Source organism: Dasypus novemcinctus, chromosome 9, assembly GCF_030445035.2.
Source record: "Dasypus novemcinctus isolate mDasNov1 chromosome 9, mDasNov1.1.hap2, whole genome shotgun sequence".
In the NCBI taxonomy this organism is placed as follows: Eukaryota; Metazoa; Chordata; class Mammalia; order Cingulata; family Dasypodidae; genus Dasypus; species Dasypus novemcinctus.
Window position 1 is genome coordinate 96,695,145 of NC_080681.1, and position 19,482 is coordinate 96,714,626.

A 19,482-nucleotide genomic window follows, 5' to 3' on the forward strand; every position below is an offset into this window, starting at 1 on the left:
AGGGAGTTGGGTTGTTTGGGGGTGGGTCTGCAGCCCTCACATACACACACACACACACACACACACACACACACACGGCAGTCTGGCACACAATGGAAGCAGGGCTGGCAAAAAAAAGGAGTTGAGTTGTTTGGGGGTGGGTCTGCAACACACACACACACACACACCCCTTCCCATACCTTGGCAGTCTGGCACACACTGGCGGCTAGTTCAGAATGAGAGGCAATGCTAGGGTGATCCTGTCTGCTTATTTCTTCTACAAGATCCCATTTGACTGTAGAAATGGCTAATATTCTCATGTTCTCCAAGCCCAGATACCCAACACCTTGGGTAGAGTTGAGTAGCTGCCCTGGGATCTGAACCTGGTATCCCAAGTGAAAAGTACACAGGGAGCCAAGAGGCTCACATGCACTGTTGCCTTGAGGGCTGGGGCTTGCTTCAGATCAGGATTTCCTCGGAAGCCCCTCTTGCCCATCAGCACTCACACCTTTGATTTTTTGGATTTTCTTTAATACAGCTTGTAAAAATCCCAACTCCACAACTGGCTCTCTCCCACATACTTAGCAAATACCCTGGTCATCTCCATGGCAGTAAGGTTTCACTTCCTCTACCCTGTGGAACTGCACCTGGGTTGGCATATTCTTTCCTGGTTCATTCCTTCCTGTGGGCAACTCCTGTGCGCGTTTGTGCTTCAGCTTCCCCAGTTGCTTAAACCAGTGGGACAAGCTCTCCGGTGCCTGAGCTTCTGAAGCAAAGTGGATAATTAAACTTAATTATCCCAATGAGAAACGCTGATTACCAGAAACTGGCCCAACATGCAAGGAGACATTGCCATTTGGGAAGACAGGTAAAGCCTCAAAAATGGTAAATATGGGGAGGAGTCTTCCTTCCAGCCTGGAATAGTAGTAACACTGGGACTACCAAAGAATGAATGCCCCTGCTACTTTCTAGCCGTCACACTTCTCAGAGCTCCCTCTTTAGGAGAGGGCAACTGGGACTCAGGGTTAACATGACATCCTGAAGACCTGTTCTACTTCCCAGTGTGGAGGGTAGGTTCTGAGGTGTCCTGCCATCACCCTGCCCAGGTAACTACAGTCAGTCTGTAAGCTGTGTGTTAGAACAACTTTGGAGGGAACCTGGGGTTTACGTGTCGCAGCAAAGGCTTCTTTGTTACATTCCATTCATTCAGGTATTCCTTTGGTACTTTGCATGGCTCTGTTTGCAAGCCTTGAGACTTTGGTGGAAGCAAGATGGTGGGAACAGAAGCCAGAGGTAAGGAGACTCAAAAGCAGCCTCTAGGCAGGAAGAGCCACATGACCAACAATCCAGCCCTGAGGGGCACAGAGCTAATAGCCAAGAGGTAGGCAAACTCAGGTCAGAAGGGATTCCCCTCAGAGGTGACTCCCTTGAAGTCTGCATTTCATGAGATCTGCTATAGGAAGAACAAGGATTTCAGCTCTGAGCGCCTTGAACAGGCAGGAGGGGTAGAGTTTTTGCTCTTGCTTTAGCTCAGTAGTTCTTAATCTTTTTAGTATCAAATTACAAAAATGGGAAGTGGACTTGGCCCAATGGATAGGGCGTCTGTCTACCACATGGGAGGTCTGTGGTTCAAACCCCGGGCCTCCTTGACCCCCTTGACCCGTGTGGAGCTGGCCCACGCGCAGCGCTGATGTGTGCAAGGAGTGCCATGCCACGCATGGGGGAGCCCCACGCACAGGGAGCGCACCCCGTAAGGAGAGCCGCCCAGCGCAAAAGAAAGTGCAGTCTGCCCAAGAATAGCGCCACACACACGGAGAGCTGACACAAGATGATGCAACAAGAAGAAACACAGATTCCCGTGCCACTGACAACAACAGGAGTGGACAAAGAACACGCAGCGAATGGACACAACAGACAACTGGGGCGGGGGAATAAAGTAAATCTTAAAAAAAAAAATACAAAGATAACTGGACTTTCTCCCTAGGAAAACGTGTGTGTACACATCTTTTTTTTTTAAAGATTTATTTATTTTATTTCTCTCCCTTTCCCACCCCCCACCCCAGTTGTCTGTTCTCCGTGTCTATTTGCTGCATCTTCTTTATCCGCTTCTGTTGTTGTCAGTGGCACAGGAATCTGTGTTTCTTTTTGTTGCGTCATCTTGTTGTGTCAGCTCTCCGTGTGTGGGCGGCGCCATTCCTGGGCAGGCTGCACTTTCTTTCGTGCTGGGCGGCTCCCCTACACGGGGGGGCACCCCTGTGTGGCAGGGCACTCCTTGCAGGCATCCGCGCTGCGCATGGGTCAGCTCCACACGGGTCAAGGAGGGAGGCCCGGAGTTTGAACTGCGGACCTCCCATGTGGCAGACGGACGCCCTAACCACTGGGCCAAGTCCACTTTCCCCCGTACACAAATCTTTACACACAGTTGCAGGGATTCATTGATTCCCAGAAGTCTATCCTTGGTTCCTGGGTTTTAGAGATGGAGTCTGAAGTGCTGCCTGGGCTCCAAGAACAGGTGATTCAGCCAGCGGAAAGATTCTCCATCAAAGGAGAAGCAGGAACATCTGTCCCTCCCAGCCCGGGCAGGAAGTTTTGGATTGCTGTTCCTGGGATTGACCCCCACATTGGCACTGCCACACCCACAGGTTCATCAGGTATGAATGTCCCAGGAGCAGGAGTCTCCTAACTCCCCACTTCTGAGGAAAACAAATTTGTGTCCAGCTTCAACCAGTTAACACTTTCTACTTCCCTTCTTTTGCCCTCCCTGGGATCAACTTGTGCTGGAATGCTCTGTGAAGAAAGCATGCTAAAAGTAACCAGTGGGTTGTGGAAGTAGGGGGTAGACAAGTTCTGAGATTTTTCCCTGCATCTGTCAGATGGTTTTCATGGTAGGAGTGGGTCTGTGACCTCTCCCTGCCTACCACCCCTCTACTGTCAATCAGACAGGCTCTGCCATTCCAGGGGGCCCTGGGAGGCACTCTGGCCGCCCCTTCTGCTCCCTTCCGAGAGCTTTGTCTACCGGCCAGCTTTCTGATCAAGACAAATCCAGCACCTCCCAGGGGGATGTTGTGGGATGGGCTCTATTTTCTCCCTCCTGGCGGCATTCTGGAGTTGGCTGTGTTTCCTTCTTTTGCCTGTGGCCCCTGTGATCTCCAATGGCAACAACATCAGAGGAAACTCCCAGAGTGGACAAGTGGTTGGAGGGGAGGAGGGGCAAGTGCCAGCTTCCAGGGGCTGCACCTGCCCATGACTTGCACATACACTCACTGCTCTCCACACCCTCAAGTGTACAGGTAAGTCTGTGGCTGGGATGGGGTGAGGCACAGGGAATTTGGATACATTTTTTTCTAGCCACGGAGTGGCACTCAAGTGGATGGACAAGGAGCAGAATGAATGCCTACTAGGAGGTAACTATCTAGGTTTTGCCCAGCCCTCATTCTGCCAAGAGTGGCCTAGGTCTGGGAGTGATTGTTGGCTCCCACCCTCCTGAGCTGCCCCTACTCCCTCACCTACCCAAAATAGGGGAGAAGGAATGGGGGCTTGTGTGGCATGGGCCCTTACTCCATCCTCTCGCCAGGACCCAGGGGCCCAGAAAGAATCTTTGGGCCATTCTCTTGACCCGTTCACCCTTGGAGACTGAAGTCCCCTTGGAGAAGTGCTGACCTGATGAGAATTGCTTCTGGAATGTAGCATTAGAGGAGAGAGAGCAAAAGAAAGGCCGAGGCTCTGGTGCTTAAGTATGGGGTGAAGGTGGAGAGAGAAGTGGCCCCTCATTGCTAAGGAGTTCAGGGTGCCTCATCTGATCCTGAGCCTGAGGGGGCCCAGGCCAGAGGGTACCTAGCTGGCTCTCTTTGGTATCACATTACCCTGGCAACTGTCACCTGAGACACAGATCTGAGTGCTGATGGAACACCACAGCCGTGAGGGCAGGAGAGCCAGTGTCCTGTTAGCCCTGGGAATGTTGAGGGCTGGGTTGTGCCCAGAAGTGGACTGTGCGATGGGAACTTTGCCCCAGTCTCCCCTCTGCAGCAGTTTTCTACCCTTCCTGGTCAGATTCCCCAGTGCTGGGGAAGGCAGGGCCTGGAATACAAATATCCTGCCTTTGGCTCAACTCTAATTTAGGGACAGAAAGTGGGACCTGCATCCCGAAGAACTTTTGAACACGGTGAGCCCTGACTTCTGACCCTCTCTGTGACTCATGGTTTCCCTGCCCTGGCCTCGGAGGAAATGTATCACCTTGACCTTGACACCCCCCACACACTGGGGAACTTCTACGTCAGAGGCAAATGAGGCCAGACCAGAGGCACCGGATGTCTCTTTCCTGTCACTGCACCTGCTCCAGCTCGTCTCCCCTTGGGCCAGGGATGCTGCTGTTGCCATGCCAACAACAACCACTCTCAGCGGGGCTGTTACTAGGCTGCAGGCCCCTTTGTGCCTACCTCGGTGCCACTGTGACTATATGAACTGTGGGAAGCAAGGTCCAGCCCCTGGGACTATTTATTCCCTGCAGGTCGACCTCCCCTGTTCCCCAGCCTAAGTTTATTCTTCCGCACAGTGTAGCAATGGGAATCTGTAGTCCTCATCCGGGCCGCCCAAAACTGACACTTCACTCTCTCCAACTCCGGCAACGCCTCGGCAGAAGGTGTCTGAGGCCAGTGGGAGCCATGATGCCGCTTTGCTCAGAGGTAGCTGCCTCAGCCAAGCCTTTCCTTAACCCCATGGCCAATCGTGACCCACGACTCTGGCTGGACCCGGGACTACCCCCTCCTCGACTTCATGAGCTCTTCCAGCTTGACCACTGCGTGACCTATCCTTGACCTGTGACCTTTCACCTGGCTACACCCTGCAGTGGCTCCCTCTCTCTTTTTCCTCCTACCAGTCCTCCTGCTGGTCTTACTGGTAGCCCCGACCTTGGTGGGAAGTCAGCTGACCCCTGCCCCTGCCCAGGTAAGTGGCTTAGGCAGGACGGGAGAGCCTCCCTAATGCCTTTGGCCCATGGGAATGGGGCCACAGCGTTCATACCCTTCCGTAGGGGTGCCACAGCTTCCTCTGCTTCAGAGAGATGTGCTACCAGGAGGCAAAGTTCTCCAACCCAACGGTAGAGTGCAGACCTGGGGAGCACCACTGTGAGGTGAGGGGTTGGGGGGTCCTATGCGGACCCAGATGGGAAGCTACCCTGTGTGAAGGGGTGGACGGTGGAGGGGGCTACTTCAGGGGCAGGGGAGGAGTGCCATTGGAAGGGGTGCTGGCATTGAGGTACAGTAAGGTGCTGAGAAGAAAGCTGCTAAAGGGGGAGAGAGGGTATCAGGATTTGAGATGCTGGGAGAATTTGATTCCTGAGTTCTTTCGCACTGCTTTCACCCAGCTGCTTCAACTCAACACTTCCTACTACACAGCCCAGTGCAGCCTCAGGTGTGAGGGTGGAAATGAAACCACTTCCAGTGTTTGCCTGGCATCCAACAGCTCGACACACAGCCTGGGAGCCTGCACGCTGCAGTGCTGCAGTAGCCAGCCGCTCTGCCTGGTGCCTGAGGAGTCAGCCTCAGGTGAGATACGACCACAAGTCGACAGCTCTGAGCCCCTCCTCCTTTGCCCCCCAACTCTGACTCCCACTCCATTTGACCTATAAGCTCTGCGGTCTGCCTCCCACCTCTCCCCCTCAGCTCTGACCCTTGCTCACCCACTGACATCCGCATCTGAACCCTGCCCTTTGGCAAGCCCCCAAATCAGAGTTTAATCCAAACCAACCTCTCTCGATTCTGAGTTTATCTCTGTCTAAACCCTAACTTCTAACCCTCACCTGGTCCCCTACCTCTGACATCTACCCTCCCCACTGACTCCCCAAGTCGGAGCTGTCTACCTTCAGTGCTCCACCCCCCTCCCGGTCCCTCTCTCAGTTTCAGCACCTTCCCCTCAGCCCAGCTTATCCTGACACCTCCCATCCAAGCACCAAGGAAGCATGGAGCCCAGCTCCTGTGTATGTCCAGGTGGCAGGAAGAGCTGCCCGCATGCTAAATACCCTCCCTCTGCAGAAGAATTTCTCCCCAGTGGAGATGTCACAGCACTTCTCCGGGTCACTCGGCTCTGCTCCCAGACCTAGGCCACCTGACCATCCCAGAGGACAAACTGCCTCCAACTCCACCTCTGGCAACCACCACCTCACTAGCCCCCAAGAAAAATGTGAGTGTCTTATTCATACCCTCCTGCTCTGAGAGGAGGAGGCAGGAATGGACAGTGCAGGGTGGCTGACCAGTGGGACAGGCACAGATGGGGCTTCAGCCTTGCCTCTGCGCTGGATTTACCCTCTGGGGGCCCTGAACAGAGCTCCCCATTCCTCAAACCTTCCTCCTGCTCTCTCTTCCAGGGGAAGGTCTGTGCCATCTTCTCCCACCAAGGCAGTGACTGCTTCGAAGGGCAGAAAGCTGTGTCCGTGTGTCCTGAGGACTCAAACTTTTGTGAGTGGGCCCCTAGAGTGCTCCAAGGATTGGGGTGCTGTCCTCCCTCATTACTATGGGCCTTCTCTTTCCTGCCTGGAGGGAGTAGGGTAGTAGCCGAATCTGGCTGGAGCCAGACCTGCTGGGAGCCAGGCTGTCTAGGGTCTAGTGTGCTTGACTTAGCTGAATCTTCCAAGTCTCCAGGATGAGCCCCTTGTTTCTGATTAGCCCACATATCCTCTGGGGACTGGCTGGCTGACCTTGTCGGGAGGGAGCTAGGGATCAGGGAGGTTCCTCTCAGCTCATGACCCCAACTGACACTGCCTGACTCAATGAGTGGAGGAGTGCACACCTGGAGGATGAGTGACAAGTTCTGGGGCCCAAACTGAGGCGGTCCGATCGCTTGCAGCTAAAACGGTCCAGCTCTAGCCACGCTGCAGGCTGCAGTCAGGCCTGCTTGGCAGGGATTCCCAGGTGTCACCGGAGTGTGGCCGAGCCCTGCTACCAGGAGTGCTGCCCAGCTTCAACCCCAGGCCGCTGCCTCCGCCTGGACGGGAACCTGCCCATCAGCCGGGCAGCCCCAGGAGCAGCCAGGGGCCCTGTGCCCTGGGCCTTGGCTGGGGCTGCGCTGCCACTCCTCCATGCCGCCCTGCTCCCATTCCTGCTCCCCTAGCTGGGCCAGCAGAATCAGGGAGCAGCAGCCAGGAAGACGCGTTAGGCCCTGCAAGCCCCCAGGCCCACTCCCAGCTCTGACTCCCCAAGCCGCGGCTTTAGTGAAAGAGCTTTATGAAGTCCGTCGCTCTGGACTGGAGGCTCTTCACTCCTCGCCGCCCAGGGCCAGTGCCTGAATGGGGTGCCCTCCGGGGGGCTAGGCCTTACCCCTATCCCAAGGGGAGGCTGGGGTTTGTCCGAAAGAACAGAACCACCTCTCACCTGACCCCCATCCCAGTGGGAGGACCTCAGAGTCCTCTGGGGACAGTTTCCTCAACTGTAAAAAGTGGACGCTTGGCCCCATCCACTTTCCCAGACCCACCTCCTCAGCCTTTGCCATGAAGAGTGGGGTTGGAATTGGGGGTCCCCTACTTTCCTGCAGTGACTCTCAACCTCCTGATCTCAAAGAACCTGAATCAGTCCCCTCTCTCTTCACCTCCCCAGATGACTCTGAAACCAAATCTAAGTAAACTTGAGCTCCATCTATGCTGTGGATGTTTTCAGAGAAAGGAGAAGACTGGGGAGAGGGTGCCATCCATTTTAAAGGGGCTTGCATGTACCAAGTCAGGTCGGACTGGTCATTAGTGGGTAACTCCCAGCTTAGGGAGAGGCAGGAGTGAGGAGGAGGCTTGGAGAGAAGTAGCAATGGCCACTGCTTTCCCAGGTCTGGCTCATTTTGCTGCTGCTTCAGTCAAAGCTTCAACCATTAATTCATTCATTAATTCAAGAAACCTGTTTTGAGGGCTAACTGTACCAGAAACTGTGCTGGAATGATGAGTGAAATGGTGAGTGGGCTGAGAGAGCTGTATCCTAAAATCCCTTATCTGAGCTTCCTAGTCCTTTTGGTTCATCTGGAACAACCTCCCTATCTTAGATGGGAAAACGTAGGCCCACAGAAGGAGAAAGGCTTTGCCCAAGGGCACATGGCCAGGTGAATCAGGGGAGGGGCCTTGAGCAACCACACAGCCCATCCTTGGGATGTGTGAGAGCTGGGAGGCCCTCTCCCATGTATCCTCTCCTCCCGGGAAAGCAGGACTCAGCCTCCACGTGGTAAGTCACCATAGCCTGCCTGTGGCCCCTGCTACACACTCGAGAAAGTGTGCTCACATCCATTATCTTCATGTCAGCCCCATGAGGCAGGTGGGACTGGCTTGTCCTCATTTAAAGATGGCAGAGGCTAAGAAAGGAACTGGCAGGATAAATGGCACAGCACTCGGAGTCAGTTTCAGCCACGTCCCAGTTTTGCCATTTGCTAGGGGGTGAGACTTGGTCAAATTGCTTAAACTCTCTGAGCCTCAGATTCCCCATCTGGAAAATTAGGATAACGGTTCTTCAAAGTGTTGTAAGCTTGGATAGAGTGTCAGTTTTGTAAGGGACAGTTCTAGGAGAGGCCAGAGCCCTGCTTCCCGAAGTGGGAGGAATTGAGGAAATAAAAATACATTACTTTTCCCTTAAGGCAAACTGACCGGCTTCTTCCAGGTCCTAAGCAGGGAAGTTCGGAGCTGGTGGGGTGGTTAGAGCATTCAATAGAAAAACCTTCCGTAACGAGGACTCCCAGCGCACCCCAGGACCTAAGGGGTTAACGGGATGCCTCCTCCCCCCCCCACCCCCCATGATTTACAGGGGCATGCTGGGACTCGTAGGCTGGCTGCCCAGCTTACAGCGCACGGCCCTATGGGGAGCGTAGTCACTGCCTAGCCCCAGGCTGCGATCCCCCGCCCCAGGCTGCGATCCCCCGCCCCGGGCGGTGACAGTTACGGAGGTAAGCGGCAATGGCAGGGGGCTGGGGAGCCAGGGCAGTGCTAGGCAGGAGGGAGCGGGCAAGGTGAGGGCTGGGGACCCCTGTACTGTGGCTGTCAGAACTGGACACCCCCTGGCCTGTGGCTGATGCAATGGGGCCTGCGGGGCGGGGGTGCGGGGCAAGGAGCAATGGGATGGCCTTCCCGCCCTCCAGGGAAGAGCAACAGGACCCAGCCTTCCTGAGAGTCATGGGATATGCCCCCCAGTCTGACGGAGACCACCACAGACTCCTCTCAGAGAGGCGCCAGCATAACTGATACTGCTCCCCCTAAAAGGGAGGCAGAATCCCATCCCTGGAGCAGTGGAACATGGGACCCCCACTCAAACAACGGGTCTAAGCACCCACTTCCCACAAAAACCCCACTCGGGACAACTGGACGCCCTCACACAGGGCGGCACAATAAACTGCACGTCCCACCAGGGGCAAAGGGCCGTGGCCCCCTCCCCAGGAACTTGACAGCGCCTCGCTCTAGGGAAGATGTGAGGGGGTTGACCAGGCCTCCCCTCGAGTTCCTCCCCCCATAAAGGTCCCTCCCTCCCGCCTGCCAGCCCTCTGGGGCAGCTCCAAAGGGGGCGTCCATCTCTCCTCCCCCAGGGTGTGTCTGTCTGCCCGGCATGGACCAGTCTGTGGCAATCCAGGAGACCCTGGCTGAGGGGGAATACTGCATCATCATATCCTTCCCAGCCCTGGGACCCGCCAGTGGAGTGGAAGGTGCCTGGGTGCCTATCTGCTCTCTCCCTTCTCCATGTCCTGGCGGAGAAGGAAAGCAGTATTTACTCAGTGCTGGACTCTGTGCCGGACACTTTAAAATATTCAGTTATCCTCATAACTCCTCTGTGAAGTCAAGGATATTATCCTCATTTCACAGATGAGGAAGGTTCAGAGAGGCAAAGTGACTTGCCCAAGGTCACACAGTGAATCTGGGTGAGCAAGTAAAGGGCAGGGAAGGGGGCAGGGCCTGGGTTGGGAGAGATTTGGCCTCCGGTTTTGGTTTCCCTTAACCCTGATCAGCAGGCTGTGCAAGGCGTGCTGTGTGAGGGAGACAGTCGGCAGAGCCGCCTCCTGGGGCTCGTCCGCTACCGTCTGGAACTCGGTGGCCAGGAACACGCGTAAGTGAGGGGTTGGATCCTTGCCTGTCTGGGCCGAACGGGGTTATCCTTCACTGTAACCGCCGGCAGAACTTCGACCTTCCCTTTAGGGCAGGGTCACAGTTTTCTAGAACAACTATAATAACGATAGCTAATATATATATATATTTTTTATCACGCCCCCTGGATTTTTGTGTGCTGTCTGCTTTCTGTGTTCATTCGCTGTGCATTCTTCTGTGTCTGTATTTATTTTTATTTCCAACCTCCCCCTTGCAGCTTGTTTTGCTGTCTGCTCTCTGTGTCCATTCGCTGCACTCTCTCCTGTGTTGTTGCTTGTTTCCCTTTTTGCTGCGTCACCTTGCTGACTCGGCTGTCTGCGGTGCTTGAGGGCTGGGCAGCACTCTACGGTGCCCAGGCCGGCAGTTCTCCGCAGCGTGCGGCGAGCCTGCCTTCACAAGGAGGCCCAGGGACGTGAACCCAGGGCCTCCCATATGGTAGACGGGAGCCCAACCGACTGAGCCACAGCTGCTTCCTGATAGCTAATATTTTTGAATCCTTACTATGGACTTGAGTTATCCGAAATCCTTCACATGCCTTAACTCGTTTCACCCTCACAATTCAATGAGAAAGCTCCTGGAGAAGAGGCACTCTAACACGGAGGTCCAAAGTTTGGGCTCTGTTGCCTGACTGTCTGGATTCAAATCCAGTCTTTGTTACTTCCAAGCTACATGATCTTCAGCAAGGTGTTTTACCCCCCTGTACCTCAATTTGTCAAGATTAAAGCAAGTTAGCACATATAAAGTGTTTAAAACACCGTAGAGCGTAGCAAGTGCTCGATAAGTGCTGCCTAGTAACACCCACATTTTACACTGAAGCTGAGAAAGAGTAAGAAATACTTGTCCAAGGTCTCATAGCTACTAAGTGAACCTTAGGGTCTCTGAGCTGGAAGGGAGGGGACCTGAGACACTTTCTAATCCACCACCCTCATTTTACAGGTGGAGAGCCAGGTCCAGGGAGGGAAAGGGAGTGGTTGAGCTTGCACCACCTCTCTCACACACAGTGCTAGACTGTGCAAGGGTAGGTCAAGCACGGGTTTTACTAAAGCAGGGACACCCCACAAAAGAAAAGTTCAGCTTTGATGACCTCATCCATAAAAAGAGCAGCCTACAATGAGCCCCATGGGAAGAGAGGGCAGGAGGAGTGTTCATAGGCAGGGCACGACCAGCACAGTCCTAAGGACCAAGGGGGGAGTACCCCAAGGCCTCCAGACGGGCCGAGACATGGCCAGTGGGCCCTGTCCTCACCTCTGCTTTCTGCCCTCAGCCTCTTCCTATACACGCACCGGAGGATGGCCATTACCGGGGACGATGTCTGTTTGGACCAGATAGTGCCAATCTCACGGGATTTTACGCTGGAAGAAGGTACTACGGGGGGGGGGGGGAGGTGGTGTGAGGCCTTCTCCCCCTGGGTTTCCCAGGTCATCTCTGCCATTGGTGGAGGGCCAGTGGGCAGCTTGTCACTTACCTGTGGAAGCAAGGACAGAGCTAGGGCTGGGGTGCTCAATGGCTAAGGACATTCTCATTTCCTTCCCCACAGTATCCCCTGATGGTGGACTCTACATCCTTGGTGAGTGGTCCTCTCAGTCTGGGTCCAGTTGGGGCAGGGGGTACAGGACCGGCAGAGAAAGAGGAATGAGGTGAAGTACCAGGACACCCTGATATCTTCACTGTGCTAAGTATAATGCTATCGGAGCCCTGCTCACCTCCCTGGCCTCATGTCCCATCTCTCTCCTTGCTTACTGCCCTCTGGATTGCTTCCGTTTACTTAAACCTGACATGTTCTCACCATGGAGCCCTTGCACATGCTGTTCCCTCTTTCTGAAAGCCCTCACACCTCTTTTCACTTGGCAGACTCCAAATCATCCTTCAGAGCTTCTGTTCACACTTACCTCCCCTGGAAAGCCATCTTTGAACCCCTGAATTTGTTTGCATCACTGATACACGCTCCTTTTTCTTCTTGCCAGCTCTCTGTCACTCAGAGTGATTAAATTACTTACAATAACTTATTTAATGCCTGTCTTCTCTGCTAGTCTGTAATAATAACAATAACAACAACAATAATCAAATAGAATATTTAATCAATGCCAGGCACTAAGCTAAAACCTCTGCTCACATCATATTGTGCTTTACGCACAGTAACTCTGAGGTTGTCACTGTTTTCATCACCATTTATAGGAAAGGTAACTGAGGCCCAGAGAAATAAAGCAATTTATAAGTGATGGAACCAGTATTCTAATTCAGAATCTAGACTCTAGAGCCTGTACTCTTATTCTGCTAGATTGCTTCTACTCATTCATTAGTTCAGCATCTTTGTTGTTGTTGTTGTTAAGTACCGATTTTTTAAAAAAATTGTGGTGACATATATAGAACACAAAAGTCAGCATGTTTTTGAGCACCCCCTGTGTGCTGGGTACTGGGCATCTGCCATGAACAAGGTGCCCTCCACAGCCTGGCTTCCTGCACATGGGCCCATGTCTGTTCTCTCCACCATGGTATTCCTGTGCCTAGCACAGTGCCTGGGAGGGGAAGAAACTAAAAGTCCAGAGAGCCTGTTCTCTTCCAGTTCCTTCTAGTACTGCTGTGGAGAGGCTTGTCGACTTTTCAGGGTCTTGGTTTACACCATCTGTAAAGTAAGGGTGATGTGAATTTGCAGCTGAGAGTATGGTGGGTTCCCTTATTGCCCCAGGGACAGCCTTGAGTGAGTTGCTTAAGGACCAAAGAGGCTTGGGGAGCCTGGGCTGCTCGTTCTCCATTTGGTGACATCCAAGCAATTACCTCCTGGCAGCCAAGAGCTCATTTCCCTGACTCCTTTGTGCAGGCTCAGATGTGACCATTCAGCTGGATACAGTGGAGCTCAGCCTCGTGTTCCAGCTCCCCTTTGGCTCACACACCAGGATGTTCCTCCAGGAAGTCGCCAGGGCCTGTCCAGGTAGGCAAGACCCCAGGCTCCTTGCAGGGGGAGGGTTGGCTGGGCGCTGACCACTCCAGTTGACTTTCTGCCTTTCAGACTCACACTCCAGGCTTTCTGTGCCCTCTCAAAGTGCTGGCAGGAGGCTGCAGTACCCTCAGGCCACCAGCCAACCATGGTGTTTGCTTTTCTGTTGACCCATTTCTGGACCTGAGCTTTTACTCTAGTAGGGTCCTTCTGCCCTCCTGGCTCTGGGTAGGGCTGCAAAGAGTGGGTTGTGATTCTGATTGCCAGGGTCAGCAGCTTCTAGAGGCCCATTTTCTCTCTCTGCCAACTGTAGCTAGGACCAAGAGAAGGTTGGCATATGGCCTCTCCTACCCTTGACTGTTACTCTGTGGCCCACTGCAGCTGAGAGAGTGGTCAAGCAGTGAGAGGTTAATGGCCTCTAGGTCAAAATTTGTTTAGATATGGAGATCAGCCAGGCAGGTAAAGGAGAGCTTGCACAGAGCAGAGGAGCCGTCACAGAGTATGCAAATCCTAGCCACCAGGTGCTGGGCTTTGGGTGTTTACCCAATCCTCTTAGCTGTTTTCTTTTGAGCTAACATCTTGTCTCTGCAGGAATGGGGGCAGGGGGGGGCTTGAGCCTGAACCTCGGGAGCCTCCAGCTTAATAACCTGCTATGCCAGGAGGAGGATTGGCTTTGGAGGCAAACGGGGTGTCAGGGAGAAAAAAATTATGGGGTCTTGAATGCCTGGTTAAGGAATTTAAAATTTATTCTATCACCAGGGAGAAATTGATCTCTAAATCTTAAAATAATAAGAAGATTGAGTTTGTGATTATTATGAGTAGTTGTAGGAGATTTAAAAATAGTAAGAACAGCCAAAAACAGGAGCTTTGAAGTGCCACAGACCCTTGAGTTTGAAACTCATCTCTGCTCTCCCTAGTTGTGTGACTTTGGGCAGGCCACCTCACTTCCCTGAACCTTGTCTTTTGTAGACTTGTAGCTGAAAGGAGTACCTTCCTCATAGAGTTGTGAGAATGAAATGATATAACACATGTGACCCTACCCTGCCCATAGCAGGAGCCCAGAAAGTCTTTCCTTCCTTTGTCCGAGAGGGCTCAGAAGTTAGCTAACACCCATTGTTGATTCATCAAGTGCTAGAAAACTGTTCTAAGAGGTTTCCATACATTATCTCATTTAATCCTCACCACAATCTTACAAAGTAAGTACTGTCAGTGTCTCCATTTTACAGATAATGAAATTGAGGCTCAGAGAGTTAGTGCCTTGCCTGAGTGCACTTTAGCTGGTAAAGTGTAGCCAGGATTAGACTGTATTTGATAGTTCTACATGGGAGCCTGAGCTCTTGAGCATGTTGCTCTAGCGCTTCCTTGGTTTATGCTCCCCTTCCCATATAGGAACAAGTCTCAAGGAAGGCTTCAGGTAGGAGCTCCTGTTTAAGCTGAGACTTGAAGGATGAACAAGAGTTTTTCCAGGAGGGAAAAGCAGGTGGTTTGTTGGGGCTCGTGTAGGAGGAGGGTGTAGACTCTACATTGTAGAGAGTGCAGAGCTAGGAGATGCCAGCAGAGGGCAGCTCCTGGGTCTTGAAAAAGAGCTTGGACTTTGCCTTCTAACTCCTGGGGCCAGAAGTTCTAAACTGGAGAGTGACCGCGCAGGATAAATACATCTGGTAACTGGAGTGGAAGGAGGAGGCAGATCAACAGGAATATGTTGCAGTGATTCAGGCACAAAAGAACGAGGCTTGGACCAGGACATTGGTGATGGAAATGGGAAAGTGGTGACGAACTGGAGAGACACAGAGGAGGTCAAAGTGATGAGAACCGCAAAGCACCACGAGGGCAGTGGGTTTGGGTTGTATTTAATACTTTATCCCCAGTGGTTTAGAACAACACCTGGCACGTGGTAGGCAGTTGGTAAATATCTGTTGAATGGATGAACAGAGTTTGGAACCTGGCCATGAGAATGAAGGAGAGCTTTGGAGGATGACTTCCCTCTTTGGGGCTCTTCCCTGCTCTTCCCTCTGTGATCCACACCCAGGTAACCAGCAGGGAAACTTTGCACTAACTCAGCTTCTCTCAGCAGTTGCCATGATGATGGGGAGCCTGGTGAGAGGGAACTCTCAGAGCTAGCAGGCCCTTGCGCATCCACCAGACCAACCCTTGTGTTTTCACAAATAAAGAGACAGAGGTCAGAGAATGGAAGTGCCTGCCAAGAGATCACAGTTGGAGAAAGAATTAGTTATCGAGCACCTACTATGTGCCAGACACTTTTTTTCTAGACATCCCACAACAACCATGTTTTCCTATTGAGTCTTTTGAGTAATATTAAGGACTAGATATCCTGTTTTATAGATGAGCAAACTGACACAGAGAAATTAAGTAACTTACCCAAGGTTACCCAGCTATGAAAGTAATAGAGCCAGGTTTGGAACCCCAGGTGACCTGACTCCAAAGCCCACCCAGTCCAGAGATTTCAGTTCGGATCTCAGCTCTGCGACTTCCTAGGTGTGAATGTGGAGAATATATTCTATTTCTTTAGGACTTGGTTTTCATATTTGTACCATGGAAGTATGGATTTACTTCACCTACTATTCCAAGGGTTTTGTGAAGATCTGATGAGGCTGAGAATGGTTTAGTAGTATACAGGTGCTGAAAAACAATTTAAAAGCTGTATCTGGCAGTGCTATAGTCAGGACTGGAACCCCAGGCTCCTCATTATGAAGTCCTTGCAAATCCAATTCAGTTTGGCTGGGTCCATGCAGTTCTGTAAGCAGAGCGGGTAAGACAGCTTAGTGGTTAACAGCTGGAGTCAGACTTGTATTTGAGTCAGGGGCAGAGGTGGCTCAAGAATTTCTTGGAAAGAGGGCCTTTGGAATGGTAATCTTGTTGCAAGGAGGAACCAGAGGATTTGTCGTGAAAGTATATTTCATAGAAAACGCAATGTTTTCCTTAGAAGTGTGTGTTTGTTTGGGATGGCTTTTGAGTTCCTAATGGAGAGTAGGGGTACTTGGCCCCATCCCTACTCCTTGGTACCGACATCAGTTTAAGGCCCCATTCTGCCATTCACTGTGACCTTAGATACTTACTCAACTTCTCTGGGCTCAGCTGCCTCATATGTAAAATTGGGATAATGATACCCTACTTCATAAATTTTGTTGTGAGGTTTAAAAGAGGCAATAAAAATAAAACACAGACCTTGGTCGAGAATCATAAGGTCAGGAGAACGGTGGGGGTCACTGCCTTGGAAAAGCACTTCTGCTTTCGCATTTATTATCGAATTTGAATCTCAGAGCAACCATGTGCACAAGGAAAACAGACTCTCCTGATCGACTTGCTCACGGTCCTGTAATTATTCAGAGGTGGAACCGGCTCTTGAAGCACGTGGCTCAGTGTTCCCCAATGTTCCTGCCCCAGGCTTCGATCCAGAGACCCCAGATCCTGAGTTCCTGTGGCTGTCTCGATACCGGTGCACGGAGCCGGAGCCGGAGCCGGAGCCGGAGCTGGAGCTGCAGGGGGAGTCTCCAGTGACGCTTGGTAGGAACTTGGTCCCAGGGACCTGGTGTGGAAACGGTTTCCCGCCCCGGTAGGGGCGGTGGGGACGAGCGGAGGCCCAGCAGCAGCAGCCGGCGGGCTCCGTTCTGTTTAGGGGCGGGGCGGGGCGGCGGAGCAGCCGGGCCTCCGATTGGCGGAGGTGGCCGCGGGGGCGGGCCCTCGGGGGCGGGGCGAGCGGGGCGGGCGGCGGGCTGCAGAGCCGGAGAAAGCGAGCCGGGAAATGTCTGCCGCCGCCGGCGCTCGCGAGCGCGACTCTGCAGGTCCGCCGGGCGGTGGGACGCGGGGCTGGAGATCAGGGCCGAGGCTGGAGGCGGGCTCGGGGCTCGGGCTGGCAGGGGCTGCGTTTTGGCCGGTGGCCGCACGGGGCGAAGACCAAGGTCCGGGCCCTGCCGAGGCGGGGAGCCCGGGGCTGAAGTCCTGTGGGGATGGTTCAGTTATTCTCAGCGGGTCGTGTGAAAAGGACGAACCCCGGAAACCCGAGGCTGGGGTTCAGTGGTAGCCCGGTTCCTGCCTCGCCCTGTGAACCCGGGGCTGTCGCTGCACCTCAGCCCGTTTCACCCGCCGAGCTTGGTTGGCTTTCACCCTGGCCTGTGTGTGTGTGTGTGTGTGAGTGCACCCTCTCTGACAGAGCCTTCCTGTGGGTGAGCTACGGTGCGAGTGTTGGTGCCGAGGGCCTCTGGTCTGCCCTCAGCCCCTCTGATAGATCGGGCTGCCAGCGTAGCTGGAGTCCAGGGGAGCCTTCTCCACCCTGGGACTGGAGTCCCGGGTGAGGTTACAGGTGAAAGGAACTAGGTTTTTTCCACCCAGCCCTTGGATTTGTTGTGCAGCACAGATGGCCATTGTTGAGCAGGAGTTTGTCTTTTGGAGAGTGAGAGACCTAGGGTTGAAATTTGGGTCAGTCCACTGTGTGGACATGCAGAGGACATGCAGACCTGTCTTTTCTGCCCAGCCCCAAGTGTTCTGCAAGGGCTCCCAGGTGTTTGCCCCCTGGGTGTGTCCAAGCAGCTCTGGTCACATGTGAGCTTTGGCATGGCCACTAGTGCCCATTTGTGCGGCTTTTGTCATATATTTGCTAGAGATGAAGAGTGTCAAGTAGCTGTTTAAAGTGTGGGCCAACACTCCACTTGCTCTTACAAGGCATGGAAATTATGAAGAGGAGGGAGCCATATTGCACAAGAGTTTGTCAAATGAGAGGAACCCAGGCCAGCAAAGGACTTCCTCCGTGCTTATGCTTTTCCTTGTTGCAGCCACCGCAAGAAGCGATTAAAACATCTGATGGTGCTGATAGTTTGCATCTTGGGCTTATCTCAGAGCTTCCTTGAAGGGCTGATCTTGAGGCAGCTGTTGCTACAATTTCCAAGACATTCTGGGCTGTGGTACTGGGATGGGTGAGAGTTTAAGATTAAGAGCATACCCTCTCCTTGCTCCTTTGCAAAGAGGCTGCCAGAATCCAGACAGTCGGTGGAGGACAGGCCCAATGGCAGCAAAAAGAGGTGGGTTCTGTCTTTTCAGCTAGTACACCAGAACCAGGCCGTTGGAGTGCTTCACTCCCTCAGCAGAGGAAGGTCTCCTCAGAGAGGTCAGGCCAGGTTTGAAGCCAGTTACCTGTGCCTGGGTGGGAAATCTTTGTTTCCTTTAAACACACACACACACACACATACACACACACACACACAAACTAGCCACTTGCTGCTGAGGAATTATTGTTGAAGTTTAATTTTTAGTTTAAAAGAATTTGTTCCCATTGTAATCCCTTACAGTAGATGGAGTTATGCTATTAATTGCTAAGTTGCTCCTGTTAAAATTAGTATGAAATGGTACCAAGTCCCCAGGTCGGTTCAGGTCATCAACATTTCCAGAGTTGTTCTAATCTCAGAGGAGAGATACATCTTCTATTCTTTGGACCACCTCTTTTTTTTTTTTTTTAAATTTTTTTATTTTTTATTGACTTTGTAATAATATTACATTAAAAATATATATGTGAGGTCCCATTCAACCCCACCCCCCCACCCCCACTCTCCCCCCCCCCAACAACACTCGTTCCCATCATCATGACACATCCATTGGATTTTGGACCACCTCTTGATGCTCAGGATGAGCTAGACACCAAGAGAAACAGGTAGTGGATTTGGCTCTTCCTATATACAAATGATCTAAGTATCCACTTCCTGATAGCCTGGGAACCAATCCAAGGCAAAAGTCTGCTTAAAAATGCTATTTGCAATGCACAGCAGGAGAAATAAGGCTCCTCGCTGAAGCTGGCCCCCTGAGAGGGTCTGATGGTCCATAATGGAGGTAAGAGGATGGGGGCTGACCCAGCAGGTGGTCCTTGTGGGTTAGTGAAGGGCAAGAGCACCTTAAAGCCTAAGTATGTGGGGGGGCAAGGTGTATCTGGTCTTTACAGTGGTGGAGGAAAGAAAGATCTCACTTGCATGCTTCTCTCCAAAGTAACTGCTCTTTTCTTTGAATTGTTTCTGCTGAATTCAGGGCTTAGGACCAGCTTGGTAGGGACTGTAGTAGAAAAGTGAAATGAAGCTGGTTTCAAATTGGAGCCCATGTCTTGAGGTTCGCACCCTTGGCTTTGAACTGAGCTGTGATGTTGAGGTGAGATGCAGTGCTTCTGCTGAGTGCCAGACTCTTCCTACAATTCGCAGAGCCTCTTCACCTTGCGTTGACTGCTGTTGTCAGCAGAGGCTTTTCTGTTCTTTCCCTAATTTAACTGCTCTTAACTTCTTTGTGGAGCTTCCTTTTAAACTTCTCCTTAAAAAGAATGGGCTCTGATTTGTGAGAAATGCCTCCTTATTTCTATCTTACAACTGAAGGTGCTCTTATCCATAAAACCCCTTGGGGAATCTTGCAGAGGGCTCGGTGCTTATCCATGTCATTGGGTAAAGCCTTCACCTGCGTTTCATCCTCGGCACATGCAAAGACCTGG

The 19,482-nt window shown here is 52.5% G+C and overlaps 1 protein-coding gene across 2 annotated transcripts in view; it reads left to right on the plus strand.

Moving 5' to 3' along the window:
* Positions 1-8,768: 8,768 nt before the first annotated feature.
* Positions 8,769-19,482, plus strand: part of INPP5B (inositol polyphosphate-5-phosphatase B) — a 50,426-nt gene continuing 39,712 nt past the window's right edge. Inside the window, exons 1-7 of one of the 2 annotated variants that reach the window (XM_058303851.2) lie at positions 8,769-8,883; positions 9,517-9,593; positions 9,937-10,031; positions 11,334-11,431; positions 11,607-11,636; positions 12,888-12,998; positions 16,410-16,529. In XM_058303851.2, the coding sequence (XP_058159834.1) occupies positions 9,537-9,593; positions 9,937-10,031; positions 11,334-11,431; positions 11,607-11,636; positions 12,888-12,998; positions 16,410-16,529 (511 nt within the window). In that variant the 5' untranslated portion in view covers positions 8,769-8,883; positions 9,517-9,536. The remainder of the gene's footprint in view (positions 8,884-9,516; positions 9,594-9,936; positions 10,032-11,333; positions 11,432-11,606; positions 11,637-12,887; positions 12,999-16,409; positions 16,530-19,482) is intronic. The other variant, XM_058303852.2, reaches the window with a different exon arrangement.